The following is a 19151-nucleotide window of genomic DNA, read 5'->3' on the forward strand; positions in this document are numbered from 1 at the left end:
TCGGTGAGGAGGTGTGACGTCACACGGGTGTTGTGTACGCCTGCAGGACCTCTGGCCCCGTCGTTGCCCCCTGGGGGCCCCCTTCGCCATTACAGGCAGGTGCACTCAGCCGGACATAATGGGACATATAGGACGGCTGCCGGAGCTGCAGACCCATTGCAGGCGGCGGATGGGAGTCTCCCGTCTCGCAGCTTCTCGCTCCAACATGCTCGCCCGCGGTGCCGCTGCGGTGGCCCTCCTGCTGGCTGCTGCCACCACAGACACCGGGACGCCCGGCTGGTGCACCCGCCTGGGTGACTTCGTGCTGCCGGCTCAGGAGGCAGCTGGAGACATCTTGATTGGGGGGCTGTTCCCCCTGCACATCGTCGTGTCCGAGCCAGAGCTGCCCTTCACTAAGAGACCCCGACCGGGCCAGTGCTCGGGGTGAGTAGCCCCCGCACCAAGCTGAGGGATGCCCCGAGGTACCTGCAGTGACGTTCGGAGAGATACCCAAGCTCTGGGGTAAGGTCCTGTTTTGCTCCCTCACCCAGCTTTGACTTCCGGGCATTTCGGTGGCTCCAGACCATGGTGTTTGCCATCGAGGAGATCAACAGAGACCCCGACCTGCTTCCCGGCATCCAGCTGGGTTACCGGATCCTCGACAGCTGCGATCATGTCCATACAGGCCTGCGGGGGGCACTGTCGCTGGTCAATGGCTCGTCAGGGTGGGCGGACGCTGACCGCCCCTGCCTGACCGGAGCCCCTGTGCCGGCTATAATCGGCCTAGCGTCGTCATCACCGACCCGGGCCGTCGCACATACCCTCGGCCCCTTTGACATCCCACTGGTTAGTGCGTGTGTAAACGGAGCTTGATGTGTATCCTGGTGCACGTGAGGGACTAGGGGGGTAAAATGTCACCTAAAAACATGAACGGCAGTGTGTGAGGTTAATGGCTTTTATTTGGCTGTGAAATTACTCCTGTGGAGTGAGTCGGTGTCTCACGTGGGAGAAGGAAGACTGGCTTCCATAGCTGACAGAAGTGTGCAAAGAGATGCAATCTGGCATCACGGCGCAGCGTGCAAGGTAAAAAGTGATAGGGTGTCGTGTGTCATTTCCTGCGCTGCCCATGAATATCGACGATGGAGAGCAGCCTCCACCCTGTTAGTCACGGCAAAGAGGGGAGCAGCGGTACCTCGCTGTGAGCCCCAAGACACGAAAAACAGCACTAATGAAGGGGGTGCGCGCATCACCATTCAACACGCTTAACTCGACATCGGGGTGCCGTCCATTAGCTCTGTGGGACCTGGGTTTAATGGATTTATGGACTTTGAAGGAGTGAAGTGTCCATCTGCACAGGGGTGTGTCGTTCCGTAGGGTGAGGCATGTCTCAGGGGTGTAACCAGTAATCTACAAAAGTCATAGGAAATGATGTTAAAATGATCTACATGTTGGTCTAAATCTTGTCTGCTAAAGTGAGCCAGCTTAACCATTTCAAAAACTCTCCCAAAGGTTCCACCATGTTTCCAGTAACTTTTTGACTTGACCACTGGTACGTCATGTTTGGCTAATTAATATATATATACATACAGTACAGTATATACCTTAAAGTGATGTGATGTCTGTGTTAAAAGAGTCTATTTCTGCATACTGTTCCGGAAGGTTCCGGCAGCCTCGTCTAACTCTTGCCAGTTTGTGCCTTAGGTCAGTTACTTTGCCACGTGTGAGTGCCTAAAGGACAAACGGCAGTTCCCCTCCTTCCTGCGCACGGTGCCCAGCGACCTCTTCCAGGTGCGGGGGCTCGTCCAGCTGGTGGCACACTTCGGATGGCGATGGGTGGGTGCCATCGGCACGGAGGACGACTACAGCCGCTACGGGATCCAGGCGTTCCGGGAGCAGCTAGCGGAGCGGGGTGGCTGCCTGGCATTCTATGCCACGCTGCCCAAGGCGGAGAACCCTGAGCGACTGGCCCATGTGGCCGATGCCCTGGAGGCCTCCAGCGCCCGCGTCATCCTGGCCTTCTCCACCGAGGGCCAGCTCTATGGGCTGCTGAGTGAGGTGGCACGCCGAAACCTGACGGGCCGCCAGTGGATCGCCAGTGAGGCCTGGGTGACGGCCAGCCTGCTCTCCGGGCCACAGTTCCGGGACACGCTGGCCGGGACGCTGGGCTTCGCTTTCCGGAAAGCCTCCATGCCAGCCCTGGGTGACTTCCTCCTTCGCGTGCGGCCCTCGCCTGCACCCAACTCCGTCTTCGTCAACGCCTTCTGGGAAGAGCTCTTCGGCTGTAGGCTGGACTTCACTGGGGGCGCTGATGAGGCCCCGGGGTCCAACCAGCCGTCTTGCAGTGGCGCCGAGGATGTGAGAGGCAGGAACAGCGTGTACTCAGACGTGTCGCAGCTGAGGGTCTCCTACAATGTGTACAAGGCCGTGTACGCCATCGCTCACGCTCTGCACCGCCTGCTGTGCTGCGACGGCCCTGGGGACGGAGCAGGGAGCAGGAGCTGCGGGGCCCTGCTGCCACTCCAGCCACGACAGGTGGATGTGTGTTTGTCACTGAGGGTTTTGTATATATTACATTGTATATTACAATGTGATAAAAACCTGTTATTCTGGTCTTGTGAGGACATTTTTTATTTTTTATTTTTTTTTGGGGGGGGGTTACTTGTGTCTGTGAAGGGACAACGAGAGTGCGCTGCTGACCGCCCCCCCCCCTCCCCAGACTGTGCTGAAACTCCAGAATATATGCATCCCTTTACATCACAGTCACATCAGACAGATGTTTGAAGGAATGTGTGTGTGTGTGTATGTGTTTGTGTGATGTATATATTACATTGTGGGGACCAAATGTTCCCACAATGTGATAAAAACTTGTTGCTTTGATGTTGTGGGGACGACTTTTTTTCAGTCCTCACAAGGGGAAACTCAATTTCTCAATCTGCAATCAAAAAACTAAAAATGCCAAAAGTCTTGTGTTTTGTGTGGTTACTTATGGTTAAGGTTAGGGCTGGGATGGGGTTAAGGTTGTTGGGATTAGGGTTTTTGCCCATAGAAATGAATGGAGAGTCCCTACAAAGACGTGAATACAAACGTGTGTGAGTGTGTGCTTGTGTGTGAGAGAGAGAGAGATCGTCTGAGCATAACTGAATGCTGTTCAGTGTGTTTGCGGTTGCTGTGTCATCACTGCTGTAGCTCAGCAAGTAGAGCATCGTGTTATTTATTAAAGGCTTGTGGCTTCAGATTCCTGGGAGTTCGCATGACAAACTGTAAGTCTTCCCTGTACTTCCCTGTAAGTTGTTATGGATAAAATCATAAGGTTAAATGTTAAAGCACATATTTTAACTGGCTACTCACACATGGATTTTTAAATTACAGTAACCATGACCAAAATACAAACACAACTAAAATGCCTTAGTTGAAGTGTTTTATTTTCTTTAAATGCCCTGTTTTAAAATGCTGCTTCCTATGTAACCACACACACACACATACACACACACCACAGTTAGACCTGTCCTGGTTGCACCCCTGACGTGAGGACATGTTCATCTCTGGTGCTCTTTCCAGTTGCTCTCCTACCTGAAGAGAGTGAATTTCACCACCAGGTTTGGGGAGAAGGTTTATTTTGACAGCGGCGGGGAGCCCGTTCCCCTGTACGACATCGTCAACTGGCAGAGGGACAGCAGGGGGATCATCACGTTCAAGACTGTGGGGACCTTTGATGCCTCTGCTCCAGTGGGGGAACAGCTCAGGATGGACCAGTCCACCATCGTGTGGACGGGGGGAGAGACGCAGGTGGGTCATGGTGAAGCACACAGGTGTTCTGGGGAGTCCTGGTGGAGGATGACTCTGAGTGAGTCAGCAGAAACAAGCTGATAGAATATCTTTATTCCGCAAGGTGGCTGCCCTTTGCAACCCCCGTTGAAGCCATTTAGCAGTACGGGTGTGACTCCTGCCTGCCCCCTGCAGGTTCCCATCTCCGAGTGCAGCCACAGCTGTCCCCCTGGGACCAGGCAGGCCTCACGACCCCGGGAGCCCATCTGTTGCTTTGACTGCCTCCCCTGTGCCGATGGAGAGGTCAGCAACCAAACAGGTAATGTGTCCCATACACAGCATAGGGTTTGGCGATGAGTGGGCTGCGTGCCCCAATAGGATTCACCAGTTAGAGAGGATACACACAGCTTCCTTTGGTCAGGTGTCAGTTAAGTGCATAACGTCTCTCAAGTTCCTTTAAACATGCCTGTTCTCCTCCACAGGCTCCACAGAGTGCATGAAGTGCCCTCAGTACCACTGGTCGGACCCAGACAGGGTGGCCTGTTTGCCCATGCTGGAGGAGTTCCTGTCCTTCCAGGACATCTTGGGCGTTGTTCTAGCCTTGCTGTCGGTCCTCGGGGTGACCGTGACGCTGGTAGTCACGGGCATCTTCTACCGATTCCGGGACACGCCAATCGTACGCGCCAACAACTCGGAGCTGAGCTTCCTGCTGCTGGCATCGCTGGCGCTCTGCTTCCTGTGTGCCCCTCTCTTCATCGGCCGGCCTTCGCCCTGGTCCTGCTGGGCGCGGCAGGCCACTTTCGGCGTCGCCTTCGTTCTCTGCATCTCCTGCATCTTGGCCAAGACCATGGTGGTGCTGGTGGCGTTCTGGTCCACCATACCCGGATCCAATGCTGTGCGGCTTTTTGGGCCCACCCAGCAGAGGGCGCTCATCTTCTCCTGTACAGCCGTCCAGGTGGTTCTGTGTGTGTCCTGGCTGACCTGGGATCCACCTTCACCCATTAAGAACACGTCCTACCAAGCCGGACGGATCATTCTGGAGTGCCAGGATGGTGCAATCCTTTACCTGGTGCTAGGCTACATCGGGCTGCTGTCCTGCATCTGTTTTGGCCTTGCCTTCCTGGGCAGGAAGTTGCCAGATACCTTCAACGAGGCCAAACTCATCACCTTTAGCATGCTCATCTTCTTCGCCGTATGGATCTCCTTCATCCCTGCCCACCTCAGCTCTCCGGGCAAATACACCGTTGCCGTGGAGATCTTCGCCATCCTGGCATCCAGCTTCAGCCTCTTGCTCTGCATTTTCCTGCCTAAATGTTTTATCATCTTGCTCAAACCTGAGAAGAACATCAAGAAAGGCATGGTGAGCAAGTAGGGCCTCCAGGCAGGAGATGACATCATATGGAAGTCAAATATCTCAAAACTGAATATGGCTAAATGTCATGGTATTAATACTGTAGGTTGCAGAAGAAACTATGACAATGCATATTCTGACAAACTGATACCATGCATAAGTTTCTTATAAGACTAGTGTGTTGCCAGAATTTTACACCAAAGAAAACAAGGTAACACTTTACTTGAAGGGGCACATGTAAGTTAATAACTCAGTTTCTACTCAAGTATAAATCATGATCAAATATAGTAACAGAATGAAATACATGAACTGTCATGGTTGATTAATGATGAACGAACATGGGATCAGTACATAGCTAACACTTAGCTACTGATTAATTAATCCATTAAGTAAGAGTGTACTACTACATTATTTATGCCCCCTAAAAGTTTTGCCAAAAACAATTTGTTTAGTTTAGAGCATTTGTTAGTTTTCCTTAACACAGAATAGCTGTCTATCTGGTTTATGAAGTGTGTGATTGTATCACTGAAATTGGGCTTTTACTGTGGCAAGTTTGTTAAACAGATGGAACACAATGTAAAGGGAGAGATAGTCTTTAATTTCTTTATTAGAAGGATGTTTAAAATTAAGCATATTAAACAAGAGTAAATAATGATAATAAACATGTATTGCTTGTAATTGTATAATAAAGAATGATTAAAACCACAATATTGTGTGATTAGTATGGGATTTGCATTGAGCAGTACACAAGCACCTGTACCCTGAGACTCAGGCGCTCATACATGTTCATAAACATTCAGGTGGTTTATTTGGAAATGAGGCTTGTTGGTGATTCTCAATTACTATTAGCTTATTATATAGAAAACTGCAGGAATCATACACATGTATACATGGCATTTTTATGCGAAGCAATGCTTCAGAGGGCCTTGGAAGGAACTTTCCCCATCATGTGTTTCTTTGTGTTCTTCTCTGGCCTAAACAATATTATAAAAAATTTGGGAGCAAATATACACACGATCAGACCTAAACTGGAAGCTAAAATGGCAAATATCTCGACAGCCACAGTGAACTTCCCAGGTGAGCTGACATAGGCTGGGATAAAGGTGATCCAGACGGCACAGAATATGATCATGCTGAAGGTGATGAATTTGGCTTCATTGAAGTTGTCAGGCAGCTTCCTGGCCAGAAAAGCCAGTACAAAGCACAGGGCAGAGAGGAGACCAATGTACCCCAGCACAGCCCAGAAGGCACCATTAGATCCTAGACTACATTCAAGTATAATTTTCTCTTTATAATGTGACAAGTTTTTAATGGGAAATGGGGGTGACAGGCTCAGCCATAAAACACATATTAATACTTGTATAAATGTAAAGAAGACCACACTGAGCCTTTGTTGTACAGGTCCAAACCATTTCATGACATTACTGCCTGGGAGTGTAGCCCTGAAGGCCATTAACACCACTATTGTTTTCCCCAGAACACAAGAGATGCAGAGGACAAAGGTGATCCCAAACGCCGTGTGGCGCAGCATACAGGACCAGTGAGAGGGTCGGCCGATGAACGTGAGTGAGCAGAGGAAACACAGGGTCAGGGAAAAGAGCAGCAGGAAGCTCAGCTCAGAGTTATTGGCCCTGACGATGGGCGTGTCCTTGTGTCTGTAGAAGACGGCTGCTATGGCGACAGAAAGGCCAGCCCCAGCCACAGAGCTCGTGGCCAGGATCGCTCCCAGGATCTCGTCGAACGACAGGAACTCGATGAGCTTGTGCATACATCTGTCTCGCTTGGGGTTTGGCCAGGATTCAGCTGGGCAGATGAGACAGTCCAAGGAGTCTGGGGGGAGGGCAGTATAACAACTATTTGTCATGAATAATATGGGATTTGATGGATAGCAAGGTAAAGGAAAAAGGCAGATGATGTGAGCATTGAGGTGTAGTAATGGAAATCGGCCCCTGTGTGGCAGTGATGAGCACCTGTAGCGTTGCTGATCTCCCCCTCAGCACAGGGTACACAGTCGTAGCAGCAGACAGGCCTTCCTCTCTGCACGGCCTTGCGGGTTCCTGGGGGACAGCTCTCACTGCACACTGACACTGGCACCTGGCAGGGACACAAAAAGCCCAGACGGAACAGCAGCTCATGGTGCAGGTCCTGAAGAAGCTCAACGGCCTCACAGACGGCCTCTCAGGTCTTCCAGTTTCAACCCACATTAAATCCCCCTGACGCGCGATGGAGGTTGAGATACGCACCTGCGTTTGTCCGCCTGCCCAGGTGATGTTCCTGTGCATCACAAAGACCTGGCCCTCGGGTGCAGACGCGTCGTAGTAGCCCACGGTGACAAACTCGACTCGCCCGCTCTCCCCCACCTGCCAGTTAACCAGCTCGTATGTGGCTACCGGGTCCCCGTTGGCATCAAAGGAAACGCGGTTCCCGTTCAGGGTGAAATTCACCTTCCGGATCTGCCGCAAAACCTGAAGGGGGCGATAATGACGTCAGATCCTGGGGCCAGGATCTTCAACCAACTTTCCATAATAAAAATAACCATAATCCCAAACAAACACTTGCTCATTCTATTTACAGGTGATTCTGAAATAAGAACTCAAAACAGAGATGATGTGTGAACTCTAAAACTCAATTCATTTGAAGGATATAGATAATTGCATGTAATGATACTTCTTTTATACTTGTTGCCCTTTTTGTTTTTGAGGAAAAATTGAAAGCCAGGCCATCAAAACTAGGCTTATTAGGCTTAGCTTATAAAACGAGTAAGAAGGACTGAATTGACCCAGAAACGGGCTTATGAACTCATTGTTTTTGTCAGCCTGCCAGATACCTCAGTGTTAGTATAGTGAGTGGGAACCTTCGATGTCACATGTCCACCATTGAAATGTTGGGGGACCTTGCATTACTTCCTGCAGGAATTCTCAGATCAGTGAAGCGGGCTTTTAAAACAAATCTTGGTTCTCTAGCTGCGTTCTAGCGATACATCTTTAAAAACTGGGTTCAGGTTCAAATGGAAAACTCCTGCTGATATTCAGCAATGATCTGGAACTAGGGTGTTTCACCTGGATCATCTGGAGCGGCATGTCCCTGTCACAGTGAGCGGGAGACCCCGCTCGGTCGGTGCAGATGAGGCCGTGGAGGGCGTGGGCCACCGCATACACGGCCTTATATACCATGTTGGTGATGCGGAGCTGGGACGTGTCCGTGTAGGAGTTCTTCAGCCCCTGGAGGCTCTCACTCCCATTACACGGCCTCTGCTCGGGGCTCCCTGACACCCCCGGCAGGTGGCAGCCGAAAGCCGTCTCCCAGAACTCCGTCAGAAGGGGCGATTCGGACGCCTGGGCGGCGTTCAGGTCCATAAGAAAGTCTCGTAGTCCTGGGATAACGGCGCGCCGGATACCAAAGCCCACGGCACCAACGCACATGCTGAAGCGGACCAGCCCTGGGTCAGTGACCCACGATTCGCTGCCGACCCACTGCAGAGGGGGCGGGGCCAACTGCTCCAGCTCAGCCAGGAGCACCAGCATGTCGCCGGGGGCGACGAACGCCACCACCACCCGGGCGGTGGAACCACGGATGACCTCGGCCACACGGCGCACACGGGCCCTGGGGTTGGTTCTGTAGAAGGCCTCAGAGTACTCCACGCAGATGCCCTCCGCCCGGGCCGCCTTCAGGAAGGCCGCCATTCCGCTGTTGCCGTAGTCAGAGTCACTGCGCACTGCACCGATCCACATCCAGCCGTAGTGCTTTACCAGCTGGGCCAGAGCTGCAGCCTGGAAATAGTCGCTGGGGATGGTGCGGGAGAAGGTGGGGTACTGCTGCTTGTCGCTAAGGCAAGCACAGGTGGCATAGTGGCTCACCTGTAGAGCAGGACAGGAAAGATGGAGGGGGAGAGACAGATGAATTCATCCATGGACCAGTGGAGTGACACCAGTGACTAATCAGCGGCATGAGATCGCCATGTGTCTGTGCTCAAACACAAGGTTTTTTACCTATAATGAGTGAATCTGGCCATGAAGGATTGTATTTCCCTGCCTAATATCTACCACCCATCTCTGACATTACCGCAAAAACAAACTCATGACAGCCAGTATTCTCTGTATAAATGATATGTGAAGGGCTGAGCTCCGTGTCGCTTGAGCCGCCCGACCTGAGGGATCCCGAAGGGGCCGAGCACTCGTGACATAGCGATGGACGGCGTGGAGCCCGACTCTCCCACGACCGCGGTGATGGTGGCTGACGAGGAGCATGGGGCGCCTGGAGAGAAGTATGGGTCGCGCCCATTAGCCAGCTGGAAGGCGGCCCTGGTGGCCACTGAGACGGAGGAGCAGGAGTCGTGGATCTGGTAGCCCAACATGATCCCCGGCAGCAGGTCTGAGCAGTTGTTGATCTCTTCGATAGCGAACGCCATGGCGCGGGCGAAGCGCAGCTCTCTGAAGTCCAGGCTGGAGGACAGATCACCAACACGTCTAGAGACCCTTAAGGAAGACTGTCATCTCTTTGCCTTTCAAATTAAAGACAGTGACCCAGCATCTTGATGACAGTGACCAACTCATTACACCAGTCCCTAGCAGTTAACCTTCAGCTGAACTAGCAGAACCTGTTCCTCACTGACCTACAGCCGAACCAGCAGACCCCAGTTCCTCACTTACCTACAGCCGGACCAGCAGAACCCGGTTCCTCACTGACCTACAGCTGGACCAACAGAACCTGGTTCTTCACTGACCTACAGCTAAACCAACAGAACCTGGTTCCTCAGTGACCTACAGCTGAACCAGAACCTGGTTCCTTACTGACCTATAGCTGAACTAACAGGACCCAGTTCCTCACTCACCTTCCCCGGCACCGGAGAGGTTCTGGCAGGTGGGTATAGTTGTTCTCCACAGAGAGCATGTAGTAGTGCAGGGAGAAAACGCCCCCGATCACAAAGTCTCCAGGCCTGGAGAGTGCAGCAGGTCCGGAGTGATCCAGCAGCATGCAGCGGAGGTCTGGCGTGGCTCCTCTGGGGGTGCCGGGGAGCCCGACTGTCAGCAGGACCAGCAGAACGGCAGTCCACATCAAGTGCCCGCCCATGCCGAACTTCTGCCTCAGTAAAGCCAGAGCCTGTTCGGAACCCAGGGTTAAATATCCCCCTCCGCACCATGCGCCCTCCCGCTGGGAGCTGGGAAGGGGAGGCCAACTGGAGGGTGTTTCCCTTCGGCGAGGGATGTGCTGGGGCGTGGCTCCGGGGCTGCCTGTGGGTGACGTGGTGTCCGAGTCATTAGGGGAATCAGCTTGTCATTTACTGGGGATTTTTCAGCAACTGACTTACAATTCCAGGAATAGTTTGGAAGCACAAACACAGATTCTCACAGATACACCTGTACACACACGGCCCCACACACCTGTACACACACACACACATTCAGCCACATACACCAAAGCACAATTCAATCATACCCTCACAGTTCTGCCCAACACAGATCTGCTTTTGTAAAAGGATTTTTCACAGCTCAGTGGTGGTTCCTGAAAAAACTATTCAAATTAAAGGACATCTCCGATCTTCAACAAATCTGTGTGGGAACACGATTTTAATAAAACACATGCCAGGTACCACAGTCATAAAATAACTTAATGAGTGTCAAAATAAAATTTAAACAGATCTCAAAACAGATTTAAGATTTGCTCATTAAGTTATGCACTGGATCTAGACAGCGTTTCTGTATACACACAGACACGCACACACACACACACACAGACACGCACACACACACACAGCCAGAGACATGCACACCAAATAATGTTTCTTGTTCATACCCACCATACAGTTAGTCATACGTTAATCTTTGCTTGATGAGTTCCCTTGATGCTGTCATGGATAAGTGTTTGGAAGATAGATCGATGCATGAATGGATGGACGGATAAAAATGATTATTGTAGGTAAGGGGACACAGACTCCTAATGGTATACGCGCCTTTGGCCTTGTTCAGGGGGGCCGCAGCGTGTCTGAGGACATATCGGGGACGACACAGCATGCCTTCGCGTCCTAGGATCTCCGTTCCCTACCTGTTAGCACATAACCTCCTCTGGGCCCTTTGGAACAGGAAGTCCGGCCTGTGGCCGTGGTGATATTTTAAAATGAGGTTTATGTGGGTCTTGTAAGGAGCTTAGCGATAAACACCCTCAACTACCCCCCCCCCCCCCCCCCCACACACACACACACACACATGCATAGCTGGTTACGAGTGCTGTCAGGTCAATGGAGACGTTTTTCTGAGCATCACTGTGTATATGTCTGGCTCCACCCCCACCCCCAGGGAGGTGTGCGCAGGGGGGGGACGCCTTTCTAAAAGCAACCACTCTGGGACAGCAGCTACACGCAGTCCAGTCATGTGGAATGATTCGATTGGCGGCCTGTCCGCCTCGCTTCAGGCACCTGACATACACAGTTCATGCAAAGGAAATTTACAGACATGTTAGCCGTGTTTCTGACCTGCAGTGCATGTCATTAATTGTTGTTTTTTTTTTTATTTTTATGCAATGTTGAAAAATCACACACCACGGACAAAAAAAAAAAACATTTTTCCTTTTAAAGCATAGTTGTTAAACATCAGTGGTATTCGGGGGAATTTAAATTATGCTGAAAGATTACTGTATCATTTCGAACAGCTGACTCCACTTTCAGATTTGGGAAATTTAATAATCGATGTTTACTCTGGTTTGTCAACAAATTCCACGTACTTCATACTTTGATCTTTCAGCATGAAATGAAAAAGCTGTACAGTATTACCCACCTAGCTGAAAAGCCACAACAGAACACCCCACAGCTGGTTTAAACAGAGTATTTTATTATGCTTTCTCATAACTGCGCTGTCTTGCTTATTATAGATAATCTTTACTCTGTATAATAATAAATCAGTAATAAAGGCTGCAACTGTGAAAAAGAACACCAAATGAAAATGCAAACAGCAGAGAATTAATATACCCTGAAATTATAAAAATAACATTATGGTACACAGGAGGGAGACTATAATCTCAAGCCTTCTTGAGTCATAGTCGAGTCCAAGTCTCGAGTCATTACTCTCAAGTCCAAGTGAAGTCCTATTCTTTCCATCAGTTTTGCCAAGTTGAGTCATCAGGTTTGTGACTTGAGTCCTCATGCCTGATTTCAAGTTATTTAAGCAAACAGTATGATATAAAGTAAAAACGTTAGAATAGTGCAAACAAATGTACACACTGCACACAGGGTTGAATTTGTTTTTATTTTTATCATAAAATTTATTCTTAAGAATCTGTAGATGTACAAGAAGGTTTAATGACCAAGAATACGCAATGAGCTGAAAAGTGCATTTGAATGGATGCCATGTCAAAAAAAAAAAAACTAAGAACAGATCTTGGAGACGTTCTGGCCTATTTCCATAATTAAATTAGATTCTTTAATATTTTGTTGCATAGTGTGTTGACATTTGTTTAGGAAGGGGGCAAAACAGCAGCTTTAGTCTGAATCTGAGAAGGTTCTGTTTGGGTCACATCATCTGTCTGAAAGCACAGGGTCCTGACTCGTTTCACTATCATCTTCTTCCTGTTTCTCCAGACTATGACATCATGACTTACCTTTTCCCATGAGATACTGTTTAGTGTTTCTTTCTGGTTTTAATAAAATTATGTAACATTTTGGAGCAAACAAACAAAACAGGAGACCAAAACTAGAGGCTAGGATAGCAAAGATTTCCACGGCCACTGTGAACTTTCCAGGCGAGCTGACGTACGCAGGAATGAAGGCGAGCCACACGGCGCAGAAGATAAGCATGCTGAAGGTGATGTACTTCGCCTCATTGAAATTGCCCGGCAGTTTGCGAGCGAGAAAGGCCAGGACAAAGCACAGGCAGGCTAGGAGGCCGATGTAGCCCAGAACGCACCAGAAGGCCAAGCTAGAACCTACACTGCACTCCAGGATGATCTTGGACCTGCTGTACTGAGTGTTTTTGAAGGGGAACGGTGGAGCGGCAGCCAGCCACACGGCACAGATGACGACCTGCACCAAGGTGCAGCTGAAGATGATCACTCTCTGTTGTTTGGGTCCCAGCCACTTCATGATGTTGTTCCCAGGCCTGGTTGCTGTAAAAGCTGCCAACACTACCAGAGTCTTTCCCAGGATGCAGGAGATGCAGAGGGAGAAGGTGATGCTGAAGGCAGTGTGACGCAGCATGCAGGACCACGGTGTGGGCTCTCCGACAAACAGTAGGGCGCACAGGAAGCACAGGACTAGAGAGAGGAGGATGAAGTAACTCAGCTCTGAGTTGTTGACCCGAACGATGGGAGTGTTTCTGTGGTGTTTGAATACTGACAGTACAGCGGCGGTGAGGCAAGATCCCACTATGGAAATCACAGTCAGGGCCAGCCCCATTGCATCATGGGAGAGGAACTCAACTGCCTTTAGTATGCATTCTGTCCTGGCTGCGTTGGACCAGTAGTCCTCAGGACAAGGTGTGCAGTCTATTGAATCTGAAAGGGGAGATGTATCAATGTGATTTTAGGTTTAAAGCATAATAATTTAAGGATTAGTATCAGTCTTACCTGTCTGATTACTAATCTTGCCGCTGTCACATGGTACACAGTCAAAGCAGCACAGAGGCTCCCCGCGACGGAAAGCCTTCCTGTTACCTGCAGCACAGCTGTCACTGCACACAGACAGCAGCACCTGGAATATGAACAGATGTAGAGTGTCCAGATCTGCCCATCACTGCTCACCGTGAGGATAAGAAAGCAAGAGACACACTGAGATACTACATGCATTACATTCTCATATGAGCAGAACTGAATTTAAGAGATAACTCCTGGAAGTTTTACGTACGCACTTGTTGTGTATCGCAGATTTTCTTTGACTTATAGCAGAGGTCTCAAAGTACTAGCCCACGAGACAGTACTATACTGTTTGTAATTCATTATCAAATCTGGCACACATTGAGGTCTCATTTTCCGCAGAGCATAAAAAACAATGGGCCTTCATGCCACCACCCTCACCCCCTGCACAGCAGGCATCCCAGGTGGCATCACAGCTCCTGATTAGCATGACACTGTTTTTTTGTTCCCTCTTGTTTCTGTTTCAGCTCAAAAAATAGCTCAAGTTGACCTGAAGACGTCCTGGCCGGGGGACCCCGAGGTTATTTGATTTTGACTCTTAATTCGTTTGAAACTTTTGAAAGAAAGGTTTACTTTTACTTGTAAAAGATGTGCTCACAGGAAAGATCCATATTAAATGAAAAGAGAGGCACTTACCTCCACCTCACCCTACAGAAGCTCAAAAGATGGCATCGCATGTATTGAAATACACAGTGTGTGCAGCTTGCCTCGCTCTGCTGGCCCGTCCACACGATGGCCTCGTCCTGGATGAACAGCTCCTTCCCAGCATCCCTTGAGCCATCAAACATGCCCACTTTGACAAACTCTATATTTCCGGCTGTACCCTGTTGCCAGTTGATTAGATCATAGGATGGGATGGCGTCACCATTCTCATCAAAGTTCACCTTTTCTCCAGAGATGGTGAAAGAGACGTCTTGAAGATACTGTTGAAGCTTTTAAACATACACAAGACAGACGTGAAAAACAGTGATTCTCAGGAAAAATATATCACTCCAACAGTGGCATAAAGGAACTTCAATATACAAAATCAATATAGCTGGCTTATATATTTGTGAATAATTTAGGTTTTACCTGCCATGGATAGATGCTGGTGGTTTTGGCACACGATGAGTTCTGGAAAGGCCCTTTTCCAAGCTCACAGCTGAGCAGGTTATGGAGGGAGTGGGCGATGGCGTACACAGCCTTATACACATTGTAGGTCACACGGAAGCTGGATGTGTTCAGGTAGGCAGAGTGCTGTTTCAGGAGGGGCTCCGACCCCGTGCAGGAGGGCAGCTCTGGGGAGACCGGGCTCCTGTCGGCTGGAGGCTGCATGGAGCAACCGTGCAAAGCGGCCCACAGCTCCTGCACTAGGGAGTTATTGGGGTACCTCAGCGGGTTCACAGTCAGCAGGTAGTCTCCGAGCCCAGGGACCATCCCTTGGCGGATGGAAAACCCAATGGTGCCACCCAAGTATGGGTAGAACTCACTGCCGGCAAAGAGGGAGGCTGTTACCCAGGCTTCACTGGCGATCCACTGGATGCCAGTGATGTTCTGTTCCATGTACTCCTTCAGGAATGGTGTGAGCTCTCCTTCAGCAGAGAAAGCCACGACCACTTTTGCAGTAGAATGCCTCATCACATCCAGAATTTCCAGGGCTCTCTGCCTGGTGTAGAGCAAGGGAATCATGACGTGATAGGCGATGCAGACGGTTGTGTTTGCCAGCTCCCTCCTGAGCCCTTGCAAGGCGAACCTGCCATATGCATGGTCCCCGTTAAGCACTCCCACCCACGTCCATCCAAAGTGCTGCAGGAGCTGAGCAATAGCCTTCACTTGGTAGTCATCGCTAGGTATCACTCGGAAGAATGTGGGGAACTCTCTCCTATTGCTCAGGCAAGCACAGGAGGAAAAATAACTTATCTGAAAACAGCAGAAGAAAATGCAATGCATACTTTTGGGAATAAGGGGGAAGTTAAAAGTAGCTTAGCTTTTAGAATTTTAGCTTTTGATGTTCTGGATACTTCTGACAGCACAAACACTGGATGTGTCACATGAAAGATGTGTATGATGGATATCTACCTGAGTAAGATGAAGAAACACTTGTACAACCCAAACAGCAGTTCCAGAATTTTGAACCTTATCTAAGTGTGTATCACTGATAAATTCCAAAATTACGCAGAAAAACATTTTCTGTGATATGATCAAATTGCATCCAGATTGATGTGATCAAACTGTCCGTTGCGGGACCAGTCCAGTGTCTGGATTGCAGACACACTGATACATGTTACAGGATTTATCAACTGTCTGTGTTTTTTTTCTCAGTGAAATATTGATTCATTACTTCAGTGGGCGTCTGGCTTGCATTCGATTTTTAGAAAACAGTATAAATGATTAATTACAGCACTTCCCCTCAACACACAAGCCCTTGAGAAGTCAGAGGTGGTGCAGACTGACACCTCCGCAGACGGGTGAACGGCCCACCACCCTCTGCTTTTCACTCTACAGACCACAAGCTGTACCCAAGGACAATACGCGTTTGGAGGAGCGCACTGGCTGGTTGACTCCGTGCTGCTGACACATGGAAACAGTAATTGGTGCTGTAGAGCGACGAGAGGGGGAGGGAGACCCGGTCATGTCTCACACACACAATAGAACCCAAGGCAGCAGGGAATCAAGCTCAGCTGCAGGATGTGTTACGCTTTGGCTGGCAGCTGCATCCCATATTATCACAGCACGCCTGCTCTTACAAATAGGCTTAACAGCAGTCTGATGACTTTGGCATTTATTTTCTGCCTTACACATTGTGGGAAGCAGGCATGTAACCAAGCAACAAATCTGAGCATGTTTTCTGCTCCAAATACTCTGCCATACAAATGCAAAACAGTGTAAATGTATATTTTATCCTGCATGAGTTATGGCTGAAATGGGATCTCTTAGGCTTTGTTTTATGTTGTAAGAGAATATCTTAGTTCATCTATGCTCAGTTTTGAAGAAATCACATCCCTGCTTAATACACATATGGGTGGACAGCTCTGACGTCCCTTTTCTCAGTTTCAGTGTGGGCTTAGGTACCGTGTCATGTCTTTGTAGGGCAGTTCAGGCGGCCAACATAAATGCTCACCATTGGAATGCGAAAAGGCTGCAGGATCCTAGAGACAATGATCGACTGTGCGGAGCCTGATTCTCCAACCACAGCCAGAAGAGGAGATGGACCAGAACACATGGCGCTCTGGGTTTCACTAGGTCCATTCAGCATAGCCAGGGCTGCCCGCTGTCCGGTCAATGGATATGCACAGGAGTCAAGGATCTTGTAGCCCAGGGTGTGGTTGGGTAGCAGGTGCTGACTCCGGTTGATCTCCTCCACAGCGAACCTCAAACTTTGAGACCAGCGGAAAGCCCTGGGGTCAAACCTGCGGAGAGATCGACAACAGAAGTCGCCTTTGAAATTGCAGCTGCGCAAAACGTCACCTGTGTTTCCCAGGGAAACGTCAGCATCAAGCTTTGACAAAGAAAGTCAAGAATCAGGGAATGAAACTTACCCATGACACTGTGTGGGCGACGGCTTGTAAGTACAGTTCAGGTCTGGCATATCCATGACGTAGTGCAGAGGGAAAATGCCCCCAATGATGTAATCTCCATCAGCTAAGAAGTTTGGTTCAAAGGGGCCCTGCAGAGAGCAGCTGTAGGCTGGAGTTTGGGTGATGCTGGCGAACCCGAAGACATAAACGTGGTTAAATAGGGACCACATGAGCAGAAGAGCCATCTTCTGACAGGCTGGTGCCACATTGGGGGTGGGCAGAGCCAGAGGGGCTCTTTTATCCACCACCCTCTCCACCTCGTACCTCAATACACATCCCCCTGGGATCATCTGTTGCCAGGAGGGCTCATAACATCCCTTAATGTCTAGGAAACATATTGGCTTTGTATCTCAGACGCGGAACTGGACCACCGAATCATTCACCAATAAGGGGACTCAGCTGCCTGGTGGAAATCTTATGTGTTGACATCAGTGTCATTTTGGTCATCGTCCTTTGCTTTATTACCAAGGTTAAAATTTGCCATGTAAATACCGAAGGCGTTTCGCTGAAAAAATACGGCAACATCGGGTTGTTACACATTAGTTACAAGAACACAAACAATTAGAGGTCACAGTAAATGCAGAGGAGGGGAAGTTAAGCATGAGTCTAATAAAATTATATATGTATAAATACTTTTTTGTATGAGATGTACCATATGGGGCCTGGTTTGTACATCAGGGACACTTCTGGGATTTTCTGTGATCATCATGGGACTTTTCTACAACATTAACTGTGCTGTGCACGAGGCTGAATGCGAAGAGAAGTTTATATGTCATCTGCAGCTCACCTATTCAATTGAAATGATACCATACAGGTAAATGTATTTCCACCAGGAATGGGAAGTAGTCATTCCTCGGTGAGTCAAGTCTCAAGTCAAAACATTGCGGTTCAAGTCAAGTCTTGAGTCATTTGCCCTCAAGCTCAAGTCTAGTCCAAGCCTTCCCATCATATTTGCTGTTAAGTCACAAGTCATCAAATTTGTGACTCCAGTCCAAGTCAAATTGTGAGTCATGTAACGTACTGTTACCTATGTCAGTTTTGTTGCCTATAGTGACTAAACCTTGCTGCAGTGAAAACCGGCCACACAGCACCATACCCAGGGTTTGAGAAATAGTGAGATCCGGAACACAGGGGTTTGGATCTCGTCAATCACACATAACGTTATTTGTAACCATATATAAACATAAAAATTAAAAAGAATTGCTTGATATTAATACTTCATTACAAGCTAACATCAAATACATTAGTTTTAATACCCAAATCTGGGTTTGAAATGTTTCTATGGACACTATTACTGATACTGTCCCCATCATAAACTGTGTATAAATATATATTATTCATTATTAATGACATTATGTGAATCGCTCGCCTAATCTTGCCCATTAGGCTTAATAAGAAAGAAACCCAACATGGCCAGAGTAGCCTAACTTACACTTATGTTTAACTAATATTTAAGTTTATCTTTACTCCAGACCAGGAGTGTCGTTAATCCTATTTTACGGGAGTTTTAGTCCCATTTTTAGCCCCCTCCCCACCCCAAAATAAATATGCATTTATTGGCTTAAGTCATGAACAGCTTTTTATAATATATATAGTATCTTATACACTACAGTACATACTGTAATCAATCCAAACGTAACATCGCTTTTCCAAAGTCACGTTTCCGGCTATGTTCAGGACACGGAGAAGGAGTTACACTAAACCAGTATTTCAGTTGATTCCCAAAATGTGTGGGGCTTTAGTCTTCGGCAGAGGCTGCAGCAGGTGGGGCTTCCGAGGAGGAGTGTAAGAGGAGAACGAAGATATATATTCAGACAACTTTTAGCCAAAGCGGGAATTAAATTTAGGAAGCTTTACAAAACTTGATAATGTGAATATTT

The 19151-nt window shown here is 48.8% G+C and overlaps 3 protein-coding genes across 3 annotated transcripts; 1 reads left to right on the forward strand and 2 right to left on the reverse strand.

Annotated features, from left to right (window-relative positions):
- The first annotated feature begins 118 nt into the window (after positions 1–118).
- LOC111833925 (extracellular calcium-sensing receptor-like) lies at positions 119–5116 on the forward strand. The gene is made up of 6 exons (XM_023792670.2): positions 119–423; positions 531–825; positions 1681–2511; positions 3538–3765; positions 3940–4063; positions 4227–5116. The coding sequence occupies exons 1-6, from the start codon at positions 119–121 to the stop codon at positions 5114–5116; spliced, it is 2673 nt and encodes an 890-aa protein (XP_023648438.2).
- An 895-nt stretch (positions 5117–6011) lies between these two features.
- Positions 6012–10039, reverse strand: LOC111833924 (extracellular calcium-sensing receptor-like). The gene is made up of 6 exons (XM_023792669.2): positions 9927–10039; positions 9243–9537; positions 8155–8952; positions 7339–7560; positions 7066–7189; positions 6012–6925 (listed from the first exon to the last, which is right to left on the reverse strand). The coding sequence occupies exons 1-6, from the start codon at positions 9983–9985 to the stop codon at positions 6012–6014; spliced, it is 2412 nt and encodes an 803-aa protein (XP_023648437.2). The 5' UTR covers positions 9986–10039.
- Positions 10040–12674: 2635 nt separating this feature from the next.
- On the reverse strand, positions 12675–17406 carry LOC111850664 (extracellular calcium-sensing receptor-like). The gene is made up of 6 exons (XM_072701303.1): positions 17233–17406; positions 16815–17103; positions 14786–15613; positions 14422–14646; positions 13649–13772; positions 12675–13576 (listed from the first exon to the last, which is right to left on the reverse strand). The coding sequence occupies exons 1-6, from the start codon at positions 17286–17288 to the stop codon at positions 12675–12677; spliced, it is 2424 nt and encodes an 807-aa protein (XP_072557404.1). The 5' UTR covers positions 17289–17406.
- Positions 17407–19151: the final 1745 nt, after the last annotated feature.

The sequence above is a fragment of the Paramormyrops kingsleyae genome, chromosome 17 (assembly GCF_048594095.1).
Source record: "Paramormyrops kingsleyae isolate MSU_618 chromosome 17, PKINGS_0.4, whole genome shotgun sequence".
Classification (NCBI taxonomy): Eukaryota; Metazoa; Chordata; class Actinopteri; order Osteoglossiformes; family Mormyridae; genus Paramormyrops; species Paramormyrops kingsleyae.